This window comes from Oncorhynchus masou, chromosome 2, assembly GCF_036934945.1.
Source record: "Oncorhynchus masou masou isolate Uvic2021 chromosome 2, UVic_Omas_1.1, whole genome shotgun sequence".
NCBI lineage: Eukaryota > Metazoa > Chordata > Actinopteri > Salmoniformes > Salmonidae > Oncorhynchus > Oncorhynchus masou.
Genome location: NC_088213.1, coordinates 44,604,587 through 44,629,488, shown reverse-complemented (window position 1 = coordinate 44,629,488; position 24,902 = coordinate 44,604,587). Strand labels below are relative to the sequence as shown.

General features: G+C 43.0%; 2 protein-coding genes across 3 annotated transcripts; both read left to right on the top strand.

Moving 5' to 3' along the window:
- Window positions 1-6,313: 6,313 nt before the first annotated feature.
- LOC135505904 (transcription factor E2F8-like) lies at window positions 6,314-18,053 on the top strand. Of its 2 annotated transcripts, XM_064925130.1 has the most exons (14): window positions 6,314-6,618; window positions 7,645-7,720; window positions 7,923-8,171; window positions 8,275-8,428; window positions 8,691-9,008; window positions 9,190-9,351; window positions 9,590-9,727; window positions 10,011-10,205; window positions 10,316-10,403; window positions 10,535-11,039; window positions 11,222-11,491; window positions 15,895-16,021; window positions 16,168-16,520; window positions 16,764-18,053. In XM_064925130.1, the coding sequence occupies exons 2-14, from the start codon at window positions 7,652-7,654 to the stop codon at window positions 16,956-16,958; spliced, it is 2,823 nt and encodes a 940-aa protein (XP_064781202.1). In that variant the 5' UTR covers window positions 6,314-6,618; window positions 7,645-7,651; the 3' UTR covers window positions 16,959-18,053. The 2 variants fall into 2 exon arrangements, with proteins under 2 accessions (XP_064781202.1, XP_064781213.1); XM_064925141.1 differs by lacking the exon at window positions 7,645-7,720.
- A 507-nt stretch (window positions 18,054-18,560) lies between these two features.
- csrp3 (cysteine and glycine-rich protein 3 (cardiac LIM protein)) lies at window positions 18,561-24,902 on the top strand. The gene is made up of 6 exons (XM_064986338.1): window positions 18,561-18,639; window positions 19,644-19,775; window positions 21,665-21,836; window positions 22,082-22,211; window positions 22,313-22,406; window positions 24,768-24,902. Exons 2-6 carry the CDS (start codon window positions 19,664-19,666, stop codon window positions 24,839-24,841), a joined length of 582 nt encoding a protein of 193 aa, XP_064842410.1. The 5' UTR covers window positions 18,561-18,639; window positions 19,644-19,663; the 3' UTR covers window positions 24,842-24,902.

Sequence of the window (24,902 nt, the reverse complement as noted above, 5' to 3'; positions counted from 1 at the left end):
CCCTCTGTCAGAGGACCAAACAGATGGAGGATATGTTTCCCTCCCTCTCCACTTCTACCTCAAAATGCACACAAAACACATGCAGGCACGCACACATACTAATAACATCGTAGCCATCACCAATACAAGTTCCTCTTTTTAAACATGGGGGCAGTTATAAAGCCACCAAATGTAATTTTTTCTGATGTTGGTGGTGCCCAATGCATTTCCATAAAAGGCACACACGCATCAATACACAAGTCAATTGAGCCCCAGTTACAGCGGATGCCACCATTGGCCCAGATGGCATGGGACATCCGCTGCGACAGCCAATCATAAATCACAGCACTTAGGGGTGCTTAGGTGCTGCCGGAAAGGCTCTCTAGCCTTGTCTAAGTATAGTCACGTAAGACAAATCTCAGATTGATATGTCATTAGATAGGGCCAGAAATTGCCAGGGAGCTCACGATACGATATGATCTGCATACTTACAGTGCCTTCAGAAAGTATTCACACCCCTTGACTTTTTCCACATTTTGTTGTGTTACAAAGTGGGATTAAAATAGTTTTTGTAAAAATACTCAGTGGAAGAAAAATTCTAACATTTGTAAAGAATGAATCAAATAAAAACATTAATACATACGTAATTAAAAAAGTATTCAACCCCCTGAGTCAATACATGTTAGAATCACAATTGGAAGCGATTACAGGTGTCAGTCTTTCTGGGTAAGTCTCTAAGAGCTTTCCACACCTGGATTGTGCAACATTTGCCCATTATTATTTTCAAAATTCTTCAACCACTGTCAAATTGGTTGTTGATCTTGCTAGACAACCATTTTCAGGTCTTGCCATATATTTTCAAGGAGATTTAAGTCAAAACTGTAACTCGGCCAGTCAGGAACATTAACTGTCTTCTTGATAAGCAACTCCAGAGTAGATTTAGCCTTGTGTTTTAGGTTATGGTCCTGGTGAAAGGTGAATTCATCTCCCAGTGTCTGGTAGAAAGCAGACTGAACCAGGTTTTCCTCTAGAATTTTGCCTGTGCTTAGGGAAAAGCTGGGAAAAACTCCCCAGTTCTTAACAATTACAAGCATACCCATAACATGATGCAGCCACCACTATGCTTGAAAATATGGAAAGTGGTTGTCACGACTTCCACCAAAGGTGGTTGGTTCCTCTCCCTGTTCGGGCGGTGCTCGGCGTCGCCGGCCAACTAGCCATCACCGATCCATTTTTCCTTTTCCGTTTGTTTTGTCTTTGGTTCTTTCACACCTGGTTTCATTTGCTTTATTTCTGTGTGTATAATTACCCCTTGTTGCCTGTTTAGGTTTGTGTGGGATTATTAGTTTTTGTTGGTCGTTGAGGTTGTGCCTCAGTTATTTTCACGTATATACCGTTTGTGTATAAGTTTAAGGAGCGTTGTTTTTCCTCCTTCCATGAGTAACTGTGTTCTCTATTGTCGTGGGCGTTCATTTGGTATTGTACCTGACCCTATTGTTGTGGACTTGTCTATTAAAAGACAATACTTGGACATCTCTGCTCTCCTGCGCTTGACTCCTTCACCTACCTCTAAATACAATAACGCAACAGTGGTATTGTATTGGATTTGCTCCAAACATAAAACTTTGTATTCAGGACAAAAAGTTAATTGCTTTTCCAAAGTTTTTGCAGTATTACTTTAGTGCCTTGTTGCAAACAGGATGCATGTTTTGGAATATTTTTTATTCTGTACAGGCTTCCCTGTACAATTAGGTTAGTAATGTGGAGTAACTACAATGTTGCTGATCCATCACCAGTTTTCAATCACAGCCATTAAACTCTGTAACTGTTTTAAAGTCACCATTGGTCTCATGGTGAAATCCCAGAGAAGTTTCCTTCCTCTCCGGCAACTGAGTTAATTTATTGATACACCATCCAAAGTGTAATTAATAACTTCACCATATTCAAAGGGATATTCCATGTCTGTTTCTTTTTTTTACCTATCTAATAGGTGCCCTTAGTGAGTTATTGGGAAACCTCCCTGGTCTTTGTGGTTGAATCTGTGTTTGAAATTCCCTGCTCGACTGAGGGACCTTACAGATAAGTGTATGTGTGGGGTACAGAGATGACGTGCAGTGCCAGTCAAAAGTTTGGACACACCTACTCATTCAAGCATTTTTCTTTATTTTTACCATTTTCTACATTGTAGAATAATCACGAAGACATCAACACTATGAAATAACACATATGGAATCATGTAGTAACCAAAAAAAGTGTTAAACAAATCAAAATATATATTATATTTGAGATTCTTCAAAGTAGCCATCCTTTGTCTTGATTACAGCTTTGCACACTTTTGGCATTTTCTCGCTTGTTCAAGTGCAGTCACAAAAACCATGAAGCGCAAATGATGAAACTGGCTCTTTTGAGGACCGCCACAGGAAAGGAAGGCCCAGATAGGGCAATCTTCTGTATACCACCCCTACCTTGTCACAACTCAACTAAATCTCAAACACATTAAGAAACTCCACAAATTAACTATTAACAAGGCACACCTGTTAATTGAAATGCATCCCAGGTGACTACTTCATGAAGCTGGTTGAGAAAATGCCAAAAGTGTGCAAAGCTGTAATCAAGACAAAGGGTGGCTACTTTGAAGAATCTCAAATATAAAATATATTTGGATTTGTTAAACACTTTTTTGGTTACTACATGACTCCACTTCATAGTTTTGATATCTTCACTATTATTATACAATGTAGAAAATAGAAAAAATATTTTAAAAAACTGAAATTAGTAGGTGTGTCCAAATTTTGGACTGGTACTGTCGTCTATTTAAACACTATTATTGCACACAGAGTGAGTCCATGCAATTTATTATGTGACTTGTTCAGCACATTTTTACTCCTGAACTTATTTAGGCTGGCTGTAATAAAGGGGTTGAATACTTTCAGCTTTTCATTTTTAATGAATTTGTAAAAAAATTCTAAAAACACAATTCCACATTGACATTATGGGATATTGTGTGTAGGCCATTGACACATTTATTTTTTTCAATTTAATCATTTTAAATTCAAAAAGTCAAGGGGTATGAATACTTTCTGAAGACACTGTAGTATTCCGATTCAATACTGTGATTTTATTGCTATTCCATGGTCCAAACATATTGCTCACCATATGTCTGCTGCAGAAATGAGAGCCTTGAGATAACGATCAGTAATGGAAATAAAAGTGCTGAAAACAAATTGGAGAACAAGTTATGGAGGAAAAATACGATATTGTCAAAACTATACGATAGTATATATCGTCAAAAACAATATCGCTATATCTAACTGTAGCGATTTTTTCCCCCCATCACTATCCTTGGATGCTGTATCATTTTTCCTTTGCAGGATCAGGATACAAGCAACATTCTAGGATACAAACATCAACACTTTCATAAGATTGACATGTTCATGTTCAGACTCAAAATCACAATTTCTTCATAGTTTCTACCCAACAATGCACCTACTGATTTTTTTTGTATTTCTTCTCAGCGATTTTCTCATGACTTCCCCCGACTCAAGTCAAAGGTATAGACAATTAGCAGAGATCTGAATGGGAGATTAGGAGGAAAGAGAGGTTTGGTCACTCACCCGTTTCTGGTCTTCCAGGCCGTGCATCACAGGTTTCCTCCTCTGGTGCTGCTGCGGGGATGCCTCTGCTCCTGATTCCATTTTCTCTCCCTTCTACAATATCCAACAGTCCCTTCTTTGTTAAAAAATATCCAATCAAATATCCTCTCCCAGAAACAAAGAGAATTGCTTATTCCAAAGTCATTCAAACCCCCCACTCTTTCATCCAAAATCACTATTGGTCCAAAATCTTTGTGGGAGAAAAAAAAACACCCAACAAGCTATCTCATGGGGGTATGTCCTGGGTGGAGCTAGCTCAGGGAGTTATGTTGTCACTCCATGGCTCTCAGCTGCAGTTTTGAGCCCACTGAGGCTGACCCAGACTGGGCATCAGGGGATAGGCAGGGGTCCTGAGATCCGGAGCTCCACAGCCATGGTGGCCCTCTCTCCTCAAGCTTTCACCCAGAGTGAAAACATCTAATCTGGATATGATCATGGCTCCCTATTCCCACAGGGCCAACATTCCTCCATTGTAAAATCCAGAGCCCTGTAAAGTCTGCTGGATTAACCTGTGATAGTCACCAAACTATTCCATTTGCACAACTGGATGGGTAAAAAAAAATATGTTTAACCAAGCTACCAATTAGACAACACCATGCAACAATATTTAGGAACTCAGTCAGGGTCTCAGAATAGTAGAATACACAATGTACCATTTCGAAATATGGTTATTTTTATGTCCATCACTTACAGTCACTCAATTAGCATGTCAGCAAAAAAAAATTGATTGGTAAATTAGTGTAGCCAGCTATGTAAATGTATAGTAATCACGGTTGAATTGGCAAAATGAGTAGAATTGTATGAAATTAGTTGTAAAATTGCAAAATCTTCTCTCAGCCCCACGGCAAAATATGTAGAATTGCAGAAAGCTTACTTTAAAACGGCAACATTTTCTCTACACCCCATTGCAAAATATGTAGAATTGCAGGAAATTCACAAAAACTTTTTTTTTCTCTCTCTCCATGTGTGGGTGTGGGTACACAGACCTGCGAGCCACTGTGGACACTTGTGATTAGTTCATATGTTTTTCTGGCCCTCACCCCCATCAAAATGTCCCATGTTATGTTACTTGCAAATGTATAGGCTACATGCAATAAATTACTGCTTGAAGTTGTAATTGGATTGGAAGAATAGACAATCATCTAAGACAATAAAGTGTCAATGATATGAATGGATACGTATACGACATTGAATGCAACTGCATAAATGGCTGACAATAACTCAAATAAGGGTTAGTAGGCTACTAACGTGAGGTGTAGGCTGGCTACCTGAGAATGTTATAGAATAATAAACATAATGCATGAGTTTTCAGAATTTCAGGATGAAATGGCAGGTTCTCTGGCTGGAGCTTCATGAAAACCAACAGCGAGAGTTGTATTAGGCAGGTGCATTGGGCGTAGCGTGAGCCGCATGCAATAGTTACATAGTGTATTAAACTAACGATTGTAGCTAAATCAGTTATGCAAAGCAAGCCCTCAACAATTTCCGCACATACATTTCCAAATAATAAACATGCAAGAGGCAATATGGATGATGGTATATCACCCTGCAGACATTCCGATAAGGTAGGTGTTGCATTTCCTTTGCTCTGATATGGGGTCGCTCACCAAAATGAAAGGTGGAAAATAAACTATAGAAAGCTTTTGAAATAGACGTAACCTAACTTAAAATCATAATAAATAGAGTGACTTTAAGTAAAGGGTGGGAAGTAGCTACTCACCCAACACATCAGCAGCAGCAACGAATGTAACGTTTCCCTTCAAGGACGAAATGCTCCCTTCAGCACATCGCTCGCTTTCCCTTCTTTCCCTTTTCCTTCTTGAACAGTCAGTACATGCTTCGCTTTCCTCAGCAAGGTCCCACTCTCTCCTCGATCGATAACATCACGTCACTGACGAGTGCGCCCAAAGCGCCCAGCGTTTTCTCCACCAGCTCCCCTGCGCCATCCGTTTCCATGGATACTCACAGAAAGAATGATTTTGGTGCCATCTAGCGACATTGTATCGAATGTCTCATGCCTAAAGCAAATCTGTGCAAAGTCGATGCACAAAATAAAACACCAATCCCAATGAATCGTTCAAAATGACATTGTTGGAATAAGTTTTGAGTATTTTGTGGAGATATATGTATGGTATACTTTTACTTGTATTTCATTCATTTTTTATCTCCAACAAATTGAAACAGCATGTTACCGTCTGTGCTAGTATGCATGTAGTTTGCATGATACGGTAAGATTTTACAGAATGGCTACACCGATATGGTTAATAGAAACTGTGGTACTATTATATACGTTTATGGGGGTACTTTATATCAGAGGAGGTTGGTGGCAGCAGCTATAGAAGGAATGACTCATCATAATGGCTGGAATGGACTTTAGAACGGAGTCAAACGTGGTTTCCATATGTCTGAAGTGTTGGACAAAGTTCCAGGAAAACTTTCCAGCTATTATAATGAGCCTGTCCTGCAAAATAGCTCCTCCCAACAGCCACCTCTGCTGTACAGTCGTTTTTTCTTCTTCGCCAAAATTAGAGAAAAATCAACTATGGGAAGCTGTTGAAATAGATGTAGCCACATTTAACGTTAGCAAAATATTGCACAAAATGTAATTGAGTTTTTTCTGGCAAGATATCAGACACCCCCGCCTGTGAGTAGTTGCACAAGGAGGTTGGCTCTATCCGGTGGCGAAAGTGCTGAATGCGTGAAACTAGGCGGGACAAATGAAATGGTCCTGAAATAAACGTATTTTACTCACTTGGGTATAACTACAGGACAAAAGTCATTTTGTCTCTCGTTTTATACATTTACTGTGAATTAGCTGACCGCCTGGTTGCGAATTTGCATGGGGACATGTACAACATTTCCAAATTTCCAGATAATTAGGATTAGGAGTCAAGCACACTTTTATCACCGATGCCTTTAGCTGCTTGACTTTTCAAGGGGATGCGAACAAGAATGAGAGGTGTACAAATGTAACCAGTACTATAGGGTAAGTAACTACATAGATTTGTGGTCTTCATTGCTCTTTATGGGACTGATCGTCAGTCAGATCTGCATCACCTTTAGCTAGATAGCTACTGCACTTTACACCATTTGTTGGGAATCATAGTTATAACCCACGCCTTACTGTACGCGGCTTGCTGGTCAGTTAGCTATTGCTATCCATATTGCATGGGATCTCATGTAAAATGGATGTGCATTTGTAGTTTCTATCATATTTAATACACCTCTTGTGAAGTATTAAGGCGCGTATGTGTGACTTGTAGCTAGCAAAAAAATGTAGTGGTTTTTGAAGACGTAGCTAGCGAGCCAGCTGATTAGAAACCGGCGCGGTGGTGACATTAACCCGCGCATTAGCTCATTTAGCTGGCTAACAAACGAGTTGGAAAGCGATACAACGCAAAGAAAAAAAATACACTCGTTTATTCATGGGGGCTTACTTTCGTGCACTAGAAGTTATGTCAAATATCACAAGTTATCCGTGCGTTTCACATTTCAATGTTCTGGGTTGTGTCATTTGGAATGTGTCTGGACCTTCCGCGCCAAGATTTTTTTTTATTTTAAATTTACCTGCGCGGGACGGTCCGAATTTCCTTGAGGTCATCTCCCGCTTCATTCTTACTGGTTGCTTGTCGCAAATAGGCGTGTTCGTTGAAACCGTTTCGCTTGCTCATTCGATAGAGTGCATGTCATTTACCGCCAAGCATTAACTGTGATATTTTTGGTTCGATTCGATTTTTAAGATTCGTGGAGGTAGACAAACGGTATTATTTGGTGAATGTGATTTTGAATTAGAGGCGTAGCTGCTAGCTATATCATTAGTGTATGTTAACGCCGAATACATGTAAAACGGGAACTAAAACCTAGAACATTTTGCGAATCTTAGATTTAAGTGAATCAAATACATTGATCAACTTGCTAATGTTAACTGTTATTAGTCTAACTAGCTAGACACTGCTTTTTTGTTGTTGTTAGCCAATATCAGTCTTACATCCTGTGTTTGATTGAAATTTAGGTGGAAAATGTCGAGCACTTTACCCAAATCACAGAATCTGAGCCATAAAACACAAACCACCACCTCTAATCACAAGGTTAGTAATTGCTAGCTAACTTACATGTTTCTGTTGTTTAAAAAAAAATCCAGGTTACTATCTTAGTGTGTTTATAGTAGTTCATGTGCTGTATAGCAGATTCTGTTTAAGGTATGTTCAAGGGCATTTGACTGACTGTTACATAAACTAACTAACCATGACATCCTTAAATACTCTGCTATTTAATTACTTTGTCCAACAGGGTAATGTCTTTGCAGAGCCACAAGCACTAACAACAACACCAAGGAAAGTATCTACCCAAGGCACTGTGCTAACAGAGATTCAATCCAACATGGGACCCCTTACGACCCCAACTAAAGGAAAGGAAACTGGACCTAGTGAGCCTTGGACTCCAACTTCCAATTTGAAAATGCTGATCAGCGCTGCCAGCCCTGAGATCAGGAACAGGGAGAAAGAGCTGTGTATGGACCCTGAGGGAGGGGATGCCATGGTAAAATAATACACACTCAGACACACACACATGAATGAGTCTGCAGCTAAGACCTTAGAAATGTATTGATTGCCTGTTTGATCTATTTCCTTTTCACCCATAGGACCCTGAGCTTGGAGAGGAAGGGGAGAAACAGATCAGCAGAAAAGAGAAGAGTCTGGGTTTGCTCTGTCACAAGTTCCTTGCCCGCTACCCTGATTACCCCAACCCTGCACTCAACAACGACATCAGTCTGGATGATGTTGCCGCAGAGCTTAGTACGTCCTGTTTTACTTCTCTCTCTCCACTGTCTTTAATTCCCATTTCATTTTTTTCTCAGAATAGTCGAGCTATATTACCCTTAAATTTTCAAATGTAGTTTTTTGAAGAATGCAATAACTACAGCATGTATTCCCTAAGCTTAGGCCTATATGCTGATGCTGTAAATAAGCAGTTACAAACTATAGACAGGCCGTATACAAACAAGACCACTTTACTCCTGTTTATTCAACTCGCATTCACTCTTCTCTGTCCGAACAGATGTGGAGCGCAGGCGCATCTATGACATCATGAATGTGCTGGAGAGCCTGCATATTGTCAGCCGGCTAGCAAAGAATCGCTACACATGGCACGGACGCGCTAACCTGCCACAGACCCTGGCCAAGTTGCGGCAGGTGGGCGAGGAGCACCGCTACGGGCAACAGATGCAGCAGATCCGCCAGCGCAGCCTGGAAAGGGAGTTTGACTCGGACGGCGACGAGAAGGAGAATGAGGAGGTGGGGGAAGTGGAGGGAGGAGGAGGAGGGGGCCAGAAAGAGATGTTCTTTGTGGAGCTTCCTGGGGTGGAGTTTAAAGCAGGTGAGCTATTACTACAATGGTTCGTAATATGTAGCATGCAATTGATTGGTCCTGTACTGCAAGGCTTTTGTAGAAGAAAAGGTTTTCCCTGTAGATATTTCTTGTTTTAGTGGGCTGAACGGAGTGACCATGGTCTTGGCTATATAATAACCTTGCTATTATTCACCTGTGTTCTCTCCAGCCTCGGTGAACAGCAGGAAGGACAAGTCTCTGAGGGTGATGAGCCAGAAGTTTGTCATGTTGTTCCTGGTGTCCACGCCTCGGGTGGTCAGTTTGGAGGTGGCTGCCAGGATCCTCATTGGAGAGGACCGGGTGGCTGATCAGGACAAGAGCAAGTTCAAGAGTGAGTGTTGAGTCCATGTGGGCAAAGCAGTCCTTCACGCCTCTGGCACATCCTGTGTTCTATCAGCACGTTTCTAGCTTGGACACACAAGCTTTATGGTTAAAAGTTGAGTGTGTAGTTGGCGCAATAAGTACGATTCTGCACATCGAGATGCTCCAACCAAGTGTGTTAAGACCGTACGGTCTTTATCTGGTGACGAGTCTAATGTTTGACTGTGCGTGTGTCTGCGTGTTTGCAGCTAAGGTCCGCAGGCTGTATGATATAGCCAATGTGCTGCGGAGCCTGAAGCTGATAGAGAAGGTCCACGTGACAGAGGAAAGGGGAAGGAAGCCAGCCTTTGAATGGACCGGCCCTGAAGACTTCCCCAGTGTGAAGGGTAAGTACTTATCAGAACACACAGTCTTCCCAATAATACTTCACTTGAAGGGGTTACCATACATAATAACACTATCACAAGGCTTTTTATAGGCATCACATGTCCTCGATTTCTACATTATATAGAAGTACCCTGTGCCATTGAAGCTATGCTGAACCTTTGCTATACAACCTAGTGTTTTATATGAGCTTTAAGTCAGAACCATTTAATCTGTAATGGTGTCCAACCTGCCTCTCCCAGTTCACCAGACTAAATCTTGTCTTGTGTTTCATTTCAAACATAGAGACCGCTGCCACTACAGCCACTGCCAAGAGGACACTTGAGTCTCGTACCTCCATAGACAACTGTGCCAAAAATCTCTTTTCCTCTCCGGGGAGCAAACACAGCTTCACCCGCCACCCCTCCCTCATCAAACTGGCCAAGAGCATCCAGGAAGACCGGCGCAAGATCAACTCGGCCCCCACCAGCCCTGTCAAGAGTAAGTCCTGGGAGATAGAGACATTAGAGTCTGGGAGATGTAGTGTTCAGATGTTTTTAAGAGAGAGTTGGGTGTCTAGATTAGCTTCTGTTTTTTTTTTTTTTTTTCAGATGATTCCTCGAGCAGCGAGTTCTTTCCCACCAAAATGGCCCAACTAGCGGCAATCTGTAAGATGCAGCTTGACCGGCAATCAAACAAGTAAGTGCTGCCTGATTCTCATTGCAGTATCGTATCCTTTAGTCTTCTAAATAAACCAGAAGTATTCTACATTTTCTTGTTAACATCAACTCAGACCGTCAGATGTTACAATGAGTCTTGTCTTGTTCCAGGGTTGTTGACAGGACACCTAAGCCTGCAGTTACTGTGACTGAGGCAGTGCCAGATCATGAACAGAAAGCTGCTAAAAAGCCAGGAGCTCCCCAGCCACCAGTATTAACACCCACAGAACCCCATGCCAGCACTGTCCACCTCACCCCACAGGAACAGTTCACCCCCCAACCTACTGGGGCAATGTCCTTCCACCCTGCCCAGTGTTCACCCCTCATCCCTGTGCTGCTGCCCCAACTCCAGGGAGGTGGACCCTACGCCATCTATATGCACCACTCCTTCAGGCCACACCCCCTAACCCGGCCTCAGCCAACCAGCCTCGCTGTGCGCTCCATGACCTTCGAGGATAAGACGGGGCGGAGCCCGAGTGATGCCACAGTGCACGGCCACTCGCCTGCTACGAACAACCTGCCAACCATCAGCCCCTCGTCACTAAAACGTGTGTGTTCAAAGAGACCCTCCGAGGAAAGCCCCTCCAAGGCCAAGAGGATTGACCCCAGCACCAGGGTAAGACTTGTTCTTTACCCGATACCTCTGCGCAGCTCAGTTGTACCGACTTTGACCAGAATGTGAGGTGACATGTCACTAGCAGAGAACTTTGGCAATGTCATACAAATAAAGAAGCATGTTAAATAGTAATAGCAACGGTCATACGAAGCTCACCCACCTCTTTCTCTTCTCTCCTCCAGGACACGTCTCCTAAGCTGTGTGAGATCCTCCAGGCGCGTCTGAAGGCGCGTCGCGGGGGACTCCTCTCCAACCGTCCCTCGCCCCGAGCCCTCCACCTGGACCCTGAGTTTGTCAACACACCTGGGAGCTCCGTGGCCGCCGCAGCCAATCAGACACTGGAGCAGAACATGGAGACCTTCCTGGATGAGAAGGTCGTGAGCTCAGACAGCGAGGCAGGGCTCACGCCGGTCAGAGCTGTTCCACTGACCCCCCAACACCTACACACAGAGGTAAACACACAAGACATATACACAAAGTAAAACGACACACACACACATAGCTAAAAGACTGATACTGGTGTTAACCGGGTAGCCTAGTGGTTAGAGCGTTGGACTAGTAACCGAAAGGTTGCAAGTTCAAATCCCCAAGCTGACAAGATACAAAATCTGTCGTTCTGCCCCTGAACAGGCAGTTAACCCACTGTTCCTAGGCCGTCATTGAAAATAAGAATTTGTTCTTAACTGACTTGCCTAGTAAAATAAAGGTAAAAAAAAACACTGATTGACAATAAATTTCACACGCTGTTGTGCAAATGGAATAGACAACAGGTGGAATTTATAGGCAATTAGCAAGACACCCCCAATAAAGGAGTGGTTCTGCAGGTGGTGACCACAGACCACTTCTCAGTTCCTATGCTTCCTGGTTGATGTTTTGGTCACTTTTGAATGCTGCCGGTGCTTTCACTCTAGTGGTAGCATGAGACGGAGTCTACAACCCACACAAGTGGCTCAGGTAGTGCATCCAGGATGGCACATCAATGCGAGCTGTGGCAAGAAGGTTTGCTGTGTCTGTCAGCATAGTGTCCAGAGCATGGAGGCGCTACCAGGAGACAGGCCAGTACATCAGGAGACGTGGAGGAGGCCGTAGGAGGGCAACAACCCAGCAGCAGGACCGCTACCTCCGCCTTTGTGCAAGGAGGAGCACTGCCAGAGCCCTGCAAAATGACCTCCAGCAGGCCACAAATGTGCATGTGTCTGCTCAAACGGTCAGAAACAGACTCCATGAGGGTGGTATGAGGGCCCGACGTCCACAGGTGGGGGTTGTGCTTACAGCCCAACACTGTTTGGCATTTGCCAGAGGGCACCAAGATTGGCAAATTCGCCACTGGCGCCCCTGTGCTCTTCACAGATGAAAGCAGGTTCACACTGAGCACATATGACAGTCGTGACAGATTCTGGAGACGCTGTGGAGAACGTTCTGCTGCCTGCAACATCCTCCAGCATGACCGGTTTGGCGGTGGGTCAGTCATGGTGTGGGGTGGCATTTCTTTGGGGGGCCGCACAGCCCTCCATGTGCTCGCCAGAGGTAGCCTGACTGCCATTAGGTACCGAGATGAGATCCTCAGACCCCTTGTGAGACCATATGCTGGTGCGGTTGGCCCTGGGTTCCTCCTAATGCAAGACAATGCTAGACCTCATGTGGCTGGAGTGTGTCAGCAGTTCCTGCAAGAGGAAGGCATTGATGCTATGGACTGGCCCGCCCGTTCCCCAGACCTGAATCCAATTGAGCACATCTGGGACATCATGTCTCGCTCCATCCACCAACGCCACGTTGCACCACAGACTGTCCAGGAGTTGGCGGATGCTTTAGTCCAGGTCTGGGAGGAGATCCCTCAGGAGACCATCCGCCACCTCATCAGGAGCATGCCCAGGCGTTGTCGGGAGGTCATACAGGCACGTGGAGACCACATACACTACTGAGCCTCATTTTTACTTGTTTTAAGGACATTGCATCAAAGTTGAATCAGCCTGTAGTGTGGTTTTCCACTTTAATTTTGAGTGCGACTCCAAATCCAGACCTGCATGGGTTGATAAATTTGATTTCCATTGATAATTTTTGCGTGATTTTTTGTCAGCGCATTCAACTATGTAATGAAAAAAGTATTCAATAAGAATAGTTCATTCATTCAGATCTAGGATGTGTTATTTTAGTGTTCCCTTTATTTTTTTGAGCAGTGTATATATTTGTCACCTGCGCCGAATACACCGGGTGTAGTCTTTATCGTGAAATGCTTGCTTACGAGCCCTTCCCAACGCTGCAAAGTTTTAAAACTAGTAACACGAGAAATAAAATGCACAAGAATGGAGCTATATACAGAGGGTACCAGATCAATGTGCAGGGTACGAGGTAATTGAGAAATATGTACATGAAGGCAGGGTAAAGTGACTAGGCATCAGGATAGATAATAATAAGAGTAAATTGAAGAACAGAGTAGCAGCAGAATATAATGAGTGTTTGTGTCGGTTTTGTGTTTCAGTGCAGTGTGAGTGTGTGTGTATATAGGCTAGTGTGTACAGTTGAAGTCGGAATTTAACATACACTTAGGTTGGAGTCATTAACTTGTTTTTCAACCGCTCCACAAATTTCTTGTTAACAAACTATCGTTTTGGCAAGTCGGTTAGGACATCTACTTTGTGCATGACACAAGTCACTTTTCCAACAATTGTTTACAGACAGATTATTTCACTTATGATTCACTGTATCACAATTCCAGTGGGTCAGAAGTTTACATACACTAAGTTGACTGTGCCTTTTTAAACAGCTTGGAAAATTCCAGAAAATGATGTCATGGCTTTAGAACCTTCTGATAGGCTAAATGACATAATTTGAGTCAATTGGAGGTGTACCTGTGGATTTATTTCAAGGCCTACCTTCAAACTCAGTGCCTCTGCTTGACATCATGTGAAAATCAAAAGAAATCAGCCAAGACCTCAGGAAAAAAAAATGTAAACCTCCACAAGTCTGGTTCATCCTTGGAAGAAATTGCCAAATGCCTGAAGGCACCACGTTCATCTCTACAAACAATAGTATTAAAGTATAAACACCATGGGACCACGCAGCTGTCATACTGCTCAGGAAAGAGATGCGTTCTGTCTCTTAGAGATTAATGAACATTGGAGCGAAAAGTGCAAATCAATCCCAGAACAACAGCAAAGGGCCTTGTGAAAATGCTGGAGGAAACGGGTACAAAAGTATCTATATCCATAATAAAACGAGTCCTATATCGACATAAGCTGAAAGGCCGCTCAGTAAGGAAGAAGCCACTGCTCCAAAACCACCAATAAAAAACCAGACTATGGTTTGCAACTGCACATGGGGACAAAGATTGTACTTTTTGGAGAAATGTCTTCTGGTCTGATGAAACAAATATAGAACTGTTTGGACATAATGACCATCGTTATGTTTGGAGGTGAAAGGGGGAGGCTTGCAAGCTGAAAAACACCAATCCCAACCGTGAAGCACTGGGGTGGCAGCATCATGTTGTGGGGTGGCAGCATCATGTTGTGGGGATGCTTTGCTGCAGGAGGGACTGGTGCACTTCACAAAATAGATGGCATCATGAGGGAGGGAAATTTATGTGGATATTTTGAAGCAACCTTTCAAGACATCAGTCAGGAAGTTAAAGCTTGGTCGCAAATGTGTCTTCCAAATGGACAATTACCCCAAGCATACTTCCAAAGTTGTGAAAAAAATTTGCTTAAGGACAACAAAGTCAAGGTATTGGAGTGGCCGTCACAAAGCCTTGACCTCAATCCTATAGAACATTTGTGGGCAGAACTGTGTGTGTGTGTGTGTGTGTGTGTGTGTGTGTGTGTGTGTGTGTGTGTGTGTGTGTGTGTGTGTGTGAGCAAGGATGCCTACAAATCTGACTCAGTTACACCAGCTCTGTCAGGCAGAATGGGCCAAAATTCACCCAACCTATTGTGCTAAGCTTGTGGAAGGCTACCTAAAACCTAAAAAAGTTAAACAATGTAAAGGCAATGCTACCAAATACTAATTGAGTGTATGTAAACTTTTGACCCACTGGGAATGTGATGAAAGAAATAAAAGCTGAAATTAATAATTCTCTTTACTATTCTGACATTTCTCTTAAAATAAAGTGGTGATCCTAACTGACCTAAGTCAGGGAATGTATCAATATATATATTGTTTACAAATTAGCTATGACATAGCCAATGAATACATTTCACAACTTTGGAATGTATTTCACCGCCACGCAACTCTCTATTTGGAAGGTTTTCCTAATGTTTGGCATACTGATTGTTAAAAGCAAATCTACCAAAACTATTGCTGATGGTGAACCTGAATAATCCAAATGACATCTATTGTACTCTCCTTTCAGCAGGAAAAGCCAGGTGAGAGTTGTCTCTGGTAGTTTACTTTAATTCTAGTAAAACACTATTTTCAACAGTGCACCGGTAACAATAACCTAGCAAATCACATAGGTTATCACAATCTTAATGTCACACAAGCCATTTTAGTATTTCAATGCTGAAGGTGCCACACAGATTTGCAAGTGACCCAGCACGTGAAGCACGTTTGACTAGGCTACTGATATTGCCTGGAGTTGTTCGGCATGCAAAATGACTTGTCGATCAATGACTGTCAGTTACATGCAGTTCAACACAAAATAGAAAAGAGTTTTTCGGGAGGTAGAAAGAGCCCCCAACAATTAGGAACCAACGATTTGTAACGTTTGAATCGATTTTTCTGACCAATGCATGCTACATTTGGATTGGTCTGCGTACCGACGCACATTTATTCTTATACATCGGTCCCAGATTCAAATGCTTATCGGTGAATCGTTACATCCATAATGCTGTGTTAATGACTTTCTCTGTGTGTGTTCCAGACTCTGATTCCCACTGGCTACCTGATCCCCATCTCCCAGCAGTCCCCCTTCAGCTACAAAGACATCCACAACCCAGAGAGCAGCAAAGCCTCCACACCCACCTACATCTACCACACACCCACTGCAGGTATACACACCTTTAACATTTATTTGCAGTCCGTACACACGCTAACGCAAATTTGAACTACGTCTTTGAGTAAAGCATACTGTATCAGATTACTTAAATCTGTATCTTATGACTAATTAACATGTCTTCCCCTTTCTCCTTCCCAGGCTCTAGACCTCCCCCGATCCAGGAGTTGACCCCCACCAGCCTCTCCCTCCACAGGCCTCCCCCTGCCTCGCCCTTCTCTGCCCAGGGGCACCGCTTCCACAGCCCCAGCCCTGCCATTCTCAACTTTACCCTGCAGAACCTGGGCCTCATCCCTGGGCCTGGCTCTGTACCCGCTTGCAGCCCTGGCACTGCCCAAACCCCGGAGCACCCCAGCTCCGTGCCCCTGCCTCCCCACCTGGGCCTGCATCAGAAGGGCGGCATGGTCTTCGTTAAGCCCATGTCCCCCGTTCCAGTCCAACACCAGATGACCGGCCCAGACGGGCAACCACTCAGGCTAATCAGCCTACAGCAGGTGAGCGGCATACTTTCATACATACATCCACACAAACACTGTTACAAAAACACTGGGTCACACATACACAGCCTCAAACCCCAAGCTTAACACGCATACAGTCAGTCAAACCCCTCCCTAATTGATAATGGTGTGCTGCTGGTTCAGTGCTTGTGTAAATAGCCTCACTGATTACATAAACGAGGTGTGATGTTGATTGCAAACATCTGCTAACTGACTTCTCTGCTAACTTCTCTGTCGTAGTCTATCGCTCCTCCTCTTCAGTTGACCACGCCCAAAGGGACGGTCCTCGCCCAGCACAGTTTTTTCCATACCCCTGTCTCCCTCTCCCCGCTGGCTACCGTGGTAACCACCAGCCAGGGACACACGGCGCCGGCGGGCGCTAAAACCGTTTACATCCCTCAGAGGAAGCTGGAAGTCACCACTGAGGACACCTAAAGACTATGCTGCTACACAACGTGTGTGTGCCAGCCCTTCAATGTGTGTGTCTGTGCATCGTTTTCTATGGTCTGACTGTCATATTGTTAAGGCGTACTGTAGGTTGAGTGATTTTTATGTTTTAGGGTATGTGATGTCTCCAAATGATTTAATCCAATACTAGTCCATGGGTTATTCCAGCGTTTCCCAAACCTTGCCTCAGGACCCCAAGGGGAGCACGTTTTGGGTTTTGCACTACACAGCTGATTCCAATTATCAAAGCTTGATGATTATTTGAATCAGCTGTGTAGTGCTAGGACAAAAACCAAAACGTGCTCCCTTTAGGGTGCCGGGGGACCGAGTTTCGGAAGCCCTGGTTTATTCCATTCCTACAGGGGGAAAGACAAAGTATGTGAACTCCATGCAGAAACAGCTGCGTCTCACCGTCAGCTCCAAAAATAACTCTGATGGAGAGACCAGCCATGGTAAATACTCTTAACCCTGGGGCTTTGAGACACAATATGCCGGATATTACTGTGTAATACTACAGCATACTTTTGATACTGGTTTATGTATGGATTTAAGATTAGGGATTACCAGTAGGTATTAAACTGGTGAGGGGTGTTTTCTGTGTCTAAATAGTGAAACGGTCTGTCTTATTTTGGTTTTGAAGGGTTGTTTGCCAAAATCTAATATGCTGGCTGAGTATTTCAACATTTCTCAAAGAGAAGTTGTATTGAAGTCCCATTTACATCATCAATGTGCCATAGAGAAGAACAACAACTTAACCTCCGTTCACCGGGATGACATTAATATGTGACAGCGGGACTTTAATGACTGAAAGAGAATTTTCTTTTTGAAAAGTATTGTCGATGAACTGTTTTTGTATGTGTAAAATTGGCAAGATTACAATTTTGCACCCTGTACATGTTAATTAACTGTTACCCTTAAAAAGCTGGATTGTATGTGATTCAACTGTAAGGGTTGAATGTATGCGATGGCTTCCTACCTTAGGCAAATCACGTAATTGAATCTTAATGTATAAGGAATGGACTTTAAGCATTAAATTCAGCTCAGATGTCCTTGTATATAAAATGGTAAATAAACATATTTTTAAACCGGTCTCTGTTCATGTATTCGTTACTGTCTCCCTCGGTTGATGAATACATGGTCAACGATATGTTGGTGTCCTATAGCATTAGTCTAGAGTATGAATATGATCAAGGTGGTTTCATATCCAATAGTAAATACAGTACATGCCTTCAATTAAAAACAAACCCGTCTAGATCTATTTAGTTCTGTGTAGACACCCCTCTTAAGATCATGTGCCATTCGAGTTACCATCAGCCAGACAATTCCGCTTGGCTACTGTCACACAGAAGTTTCGGGAAATCTCTTATCAATCATGCTTGTGTAAGACCAGGACAAATGGTGAAATCTCCGGGGCCTCAGCTCAGGGCCAGGGGTCTCTGTGGTCTGTGTTTAAGGTGGGGCGGGGGGACTACTGTAGGTCTCGAGTGTTTGTCCAAAGTTATTTTAGGAGGATGTTTTAATTTGAGCGTCACCATTAAACTCTGGGTGATGAGCGAGAGATGGGCTGTATTTAAGGACTCCCCTCGGTGGTGTTGGGGCGGTCGCACTCAAGATTTGAGACTGAACTGAGGGGGAAGAGATTGATGCTGATACATCCAGACTTGTGCAGGTATAGTAGTCAAATGTTTATGATTTGTGAGTGACATGTTTGATATTGATAAATGTAACCGCACACTGGTTGAATCAACGTTTCCACGTCATTTCAGTGAAATTACTTTGATCCAACGTGGAATAGAAATGTAATTGACTGTGACCGGCTGTATTTACAGCAAAACCGATATCTTATACTGGCCAGTGTCTAATCAGTGCCATACTTTTAGAATATTTGGTCCAAGGGTCCATGGATGAGACTGATGTTGAACTTGATCAAGCTATCTCTAAGTTGAATTGCATAAACATGATTTGAATTCATCCATCACGACTCACTGGATGTTGGAAATTTCCATGTGAGGTAAGTGTTAGTGACCAGGCTGCTTCAAGCGGTCCAGGGGGGATACTGGCACGTGTTCTTCCATGGTCCAAATGGGCTCTATTCCTGGAGTCTTATCACCACATTCCAGCCCTATGATGTGACGGACTACCTCTGAAATGAATGGGTGACAATAGAGGAGAGTCAGGACTGGCTGAGATACCTTATCTCTGCTAGAAGAACAGGCTCGACAACATCACTGTCACTATACTACGATGGGTATCATCAAAGAGAATCCAAATGTAGACATTTACGTTAAAAAAAATCTATATATAATGTAGTCTGAACCTATTGCAACGCATGCATAACCGCAGGAATTAGGGGTGCTGCAGCACCCCCTGATAAATCAGTATTAAAATAACATTATTTTAAAAGAATATTTTGGGAAAAAATTATTTTCCACCAAATTAGTGCTTTAGGGCTTTACTACTCCTGAGTGGATAACAATTCTCATCAGCAGAGCAGGAAGACCCCCCCCCCACCCCGATGACAGCACCTACACCCCTAAACATCTTCCCACATGTTTATTTTTTGACCACTATGTTATGATAAGTCAGAAATACACTGATGGTCTTGACGCGACCCCAGAGTAGATTCAATCTGCAGCCATCTATTCCTCCATCTAAACACCCCTCTCGATGCAGACTCTCACCCCGAGACAAGGATGCCAAACTGGGGCGGCGGGGCCAAGTGTGCAGCCTGTGAAAAGACTGTGTACCACGCTGAGGAGATCCAATGCAACGGGAGGAGCTTCCACAAGACCTGCTTCATCTGCAGTGAGTTATCTTCAGTCACATACCATGTAGGCCTACACTGACAGAGAAGACAAACTGATGACATCAAGACCAGTAATAAACTCTCCTTACTTATTCATAAAACCAGGATCTGCTTAAAGAGTCGTTCCATGTCATTTCAGCAACCCATGACACCTACCATCTCATATTGTTCTAAAATTGCTTCTGTTGTAGTTAAAAACTGGAAATATTGGCATCCCTGAAACATTATGTTGAAATTGTATTTTATCTCAGAGAAAGTAAGGTAATTGATTGCACCCAAATTGGCAATTTTAAATGATAGCAAACACAGGAATACAAAGTTGAGAAGATTTGGACAAGCTGGCTTCTGGCTTCTGTTTACAGTTCTACAGTGGCCATTGAAGATAAGCATCTTATTGCAGTTCAGAAGACTAGCCCTGTCCCATCCTTCATTAGCACAAACAATAATCCTCTTCTTTTGTTTGGCTTTGAGGTTGTCTGTTTAATTCTCCCTGGTCAACCAAACAACAAGCAAACCCTTCACTCCGTAGGCAACCGTAATTAGAGCCAGCCAAGTCTATCAGTGTTGTGGTGTTTTTAAGATGACTTTTTACCCTACGATTTGAGCCCTGAATCCGGACGCCTCTTACACAGAGAGCCTCTTAGCTTATGCAGGTTGTATCTTAGCGATAACGGTAGCAGCAAAGAGAGGGGAGAGGTGGAGACCCTATCGGGGAACACAAAATGGACCACCTAAAATGCCCATCTCAAGTAACGCGTTTCAATCTCACCTAATTACCCATGAATGGCTGGTGCTGGGCTTTGAACTGGGGGCTGCCAACAGGTAGATAGCACCACTGAGAGCACAAAAAGGCCTTTGTAATTATCTGCAATTGAGGAGGGATCTGCTTCTCCATCTGCTGGGGCTGGCAAATGGGAGAGTCTGTTTGTCCACTACAAACCTCTGCCCTACACAGTGGTGGAAAAAGAACCCAATTGTCATACTTGAGTAAAAGTAAAGATACCTTAATAGACTCACGTAAACTCAAGTAAAAGTCACCCAGTAAGTTTCTACTTGAGTAAAAGTCTAAAAGTATTTGGTTTAAAATATACTTAAGTATCAAAAGTAAATGTCATTACTAAAAGTATAAATCCTTTCAAATTCCTTGTATTAAGCAAACCAGACAGCAACATTTTTTTATTTAATAAAAAATAAAATAATAGCCAGAGGCACACTCCAACATTGCAACATAATTTATAAATGAATCATGTGCGTTTAGTGAGTACGCCAGATCAGAGGCAGTAGGGAAGACCAGGGATGTTCCGTTGATGTGTGTGAATTGGACCATTTTCCTGTCCTACTAAGCATTCAAATGGAACGAGTACTTGTGGGTGTCAAGGAAAATGTATGAAGTAAAAACTACATTTAGGAATGTAGTACACTAAAAGTGAAAGTTGTCAACATGATAAATAGTAAAGATCCCCCTAAAAACTACTCAAGTAGTACTTGAAAGTATTTTTACTTAAGTACTTTGCACCACTGGTCCTACACATCCCCTCCAGACTGTAGTCTTCGGAAATAGACCCTGACCAGGGACAGCTGAAAGGGGTGTGTTGATTGACTTGGGTGGGACCATTGCTAGACCCCAGGCACATGCTTCTGCGGCCTAGTAATATGAATAATGCCATTATCCACAGCCTGATATAGTTGCTTAATAGGTATCCGGGCATGAAAAAAATATATTTTGGTATTAAAATAAAGGAACAGAATACTTAAGTGTTTTTGCTGTCCAACCTGACAAAACGGGTTTGTCCATAGTTGTCACGGCCACAACATTCTTTCTCCTGTTAACTGTGGTTAAGTATGGACAGTGAGTCAATGTGTTGGTTTGGTTTGCCCTTCACCCCAGTGGCCTGCAGGAAAGGACTGGACAGTACAACAGTCGCAGCGCATGAGTCAGAGATCTACTGCAAGTCCTGCTACGGCAAGAAGTATGGGCCAAAAGGCTACGGGTACGGCCAGGGAGCTGGAGCCCTAAGCTCAGACCCCCCTGGACAGAACCTGGGCATGCAATCTCAAGAGTAGGTCCCTCTCGTTATTCTCTCTGACCCCCCCCCCCCCTTAAATGTTACCAAGGAAACGAATACAGCTTTCATAAAAAGCTTCCCAGACTTTAAATGTTACCAAGGAAACGAATACAGCTTTCATAAAAAGCTTCCCAGACTTGTCAATGTTACCAAGGAAACATTTTAATTGTAAATATGGATGTTCGTCTGTGTCTCTTCAGATATTTATTGTCATTTATTCTTTCCTCTTTATTATGAAGCTCAAAGCCTCGCCCCACATCCACAGACTCCAACTCCAGTAAGTTTGCGCATAGGTTTGGAAGTTCAGATCGCTGCCAAAGATGTTCGAAGGCTGTCTACGCAGCAGAGAAGATCATGGGGGCAGGAAAGGTAAAAGTCCTCTATATAAGCCTTGCTTGCACTCTTTAGTCCACAACAATACAACGATCACCTAACTCTGATAGATGGGGTGTATGTGTTTCTTGTTGCAGCCTTGGCATAAAACCTGCTTCCGCTGTTTGCTGTGTGGGAAGAGCCTGGAGTCTACCACAGTGACAGACAAGGATGGGGAACTCTACTGTAAAGGTACATACACACAGGACCAAACAAGCTCCCACCATTTAAGCGCTGTAAAGACCACATAGCTAGCCTGCCATAGAGAGCTCCCTTTGATCAATGATACAGTCAGGCTTCAGTAGAATCTAGTGGCTAAGATGAGGGAGCGAGAGCATGGCCTTATTTATTTTAATGAGTGTGGCCTTACTTATAGTAATGCATATTGGATGACTGTCCTTCATATTCCATTCATCCCGCTCAATGTAACATCGATATGTTTAGGCTACTACATGATGCTCAAATTTTCCTTATACCCATCATACGGTTGCTACAACCTAGCCTATGAATGAAAAAGTTTACAACGTAGGTGCACAGGTCAAGAGAAATTTGAGTAATCAAGGTGGCAGACATTGACACATTCAATACCGCCTTGCACACTCTTGCCTGCATCTAGCTGATCGAGGGTGTAATCATTAGACCAACAGTTGCAAACAAGTTTCTTTTGGACAAATTCAGATATGCTTACAGAATCGGTTGAATGAATACACCCCTGATCTAACACAAACACAGTTCACTTTCATAGCAGACACATACAAACAGCATGATCACTTTGCTCGTTGTAATTCCTTCTCATATCTACGAGCTCTCCTCCTCTCACTTTTTCCCTTCGCTTGTGGACTTTAGTGCACAACACATCAGTGAACAGGCAAAGAAAAAACTTTCTTCATATGATAACCGCTAACCACTACACACAGCCGACATCGTTGTCACCATATTAATGTCATAGTCAACATATCTACTAGAATGAATACGTTAATAAACCCGCTACAATCATGCACTACAGTGTAGTCAGCAGCAAGCAGTATAGCAGTTACACCGGCAGCAGTAAATTATTAAAACCAAAAGCTTACCTTGATTTGAAAGAGTTCCAGTGTTGGTTAGCCATAGCCAGCTAGTTAACATAGCATCCCTCTCTTTGAGTAGGCTAAACTAGCTAGCTGCATCTGCTAGCTAAGTGAAAAAAAACACAACTAAATATAGTTCTCTTTCTCTTGCTTCTTCATTTTTAAATAAATACATTTGTTCAAAACGGTTCAACTATTGTCTTTCTCTCTCTTTGAATCAACTACTCACATTTTATGCACCGCAGTGCTAGCTATCTGTAGCTTATGCTTTCAGTACTAGATTCATTCTCTAATCCTTTGACTGTGTGGAGAAAAAGTCAGTTTATGCTGCCAGATAGGTTGGAGGACGTCCTCCGGAAGTTGTCATAATTACTTTGTAAGTCCATAGAAGGGGATGAGAACCATGAGCTTCCTAGGTTTTGTGTTAAAGTCAATGTACCCAGAGGAGGACAGAAACTAGCTGTCCTCCGGCTACACCATGGTGCTACCCCACAGAGTGTTGTTGAGGCTACTGCAGGCCTTCTTCTTTTTGGTCTAAACTCCACTCGCCGTGTTTGGAGGAAGAAGAAGGATGAAGGATGAGTACAACCCCAAGAAAACCATGCCAACCGTGAAGCATGGAGGTGGAAACATCATTCTTTGGGGATGCTTTTTTGCAAAGGGGACAGGATGACTACACCGTATTGAGGCGAGGATGGATGGGGCCATGTATCGCGAGATCTTGGCCAACAACCTCCTTCCCTCAGTAAGAGCATTGGGTCGTGGCTGGGTCCGAAACACACAGCCAGGGCAACTAAGGAGTGGCTCCGTAAGAAGCATCTCAAGATCCTGGAGTGGCCTAGCCAGTCTCCAGACCTGAACCCAATAGAAAATCTTTGGAGGGAACTGAAAGTCCGTATTGCCCAGCGACAGCCCCGGAACCTGAAGGATCTGGAGAAGGTCTGTGTGGAGGAGTGGGCCAAAATCCCTGCTGCAGTATGTGCAAACCCGGTCAAGAACTACAGGAAACGTATGATCTCTGTAATTGCAAACAAAGGTTTCTGTACCAAATATTAAGTTCTGCTTTTCTGATGTATCAAATACTTATGTCATGCAATCAAATGCAAATTAATTACTTAAAAATCATACAATGTGATTTTCTGGATTTTTGTTTTAGATTCTGTCTCTCACAGTTTAAGTGTACCTATGATAGAAATTACAGACCTCTACATGCTTTGTAAGTAGGAAAACCTGTAAAATCGGCAGTGTATCAAATACTTGTTCTCCCCACTCTATTTAGAGCTTTATCTAAAAAATTATAACTTTTTTAAAAATGTTTCACTATCTTAATTTTTATGAAATTCACTGAGGATGATGGTCCTCCCCTTCCTACTCCGAGGAGCCTCCATTGCTAGAAACTCAGTGATTCTCAGTCACCAGGAGCTCAGTTCTGTATCTTTCGATGTTTCATTAATTCTTAGTTGGTTTCTTCCCTCTGTCTTTGCAGTTTGCTACGCCAAGAACTTCGGGCCGAAAGGAAAAGGGCTGGGGAACATGGGAATGGTGGAAGATGGAGAATGAATTCCTTGTAATAGTTTGTGTGTGTGTGTTAGTTTTCTTTTCTTCAAATATGGAGCATTTC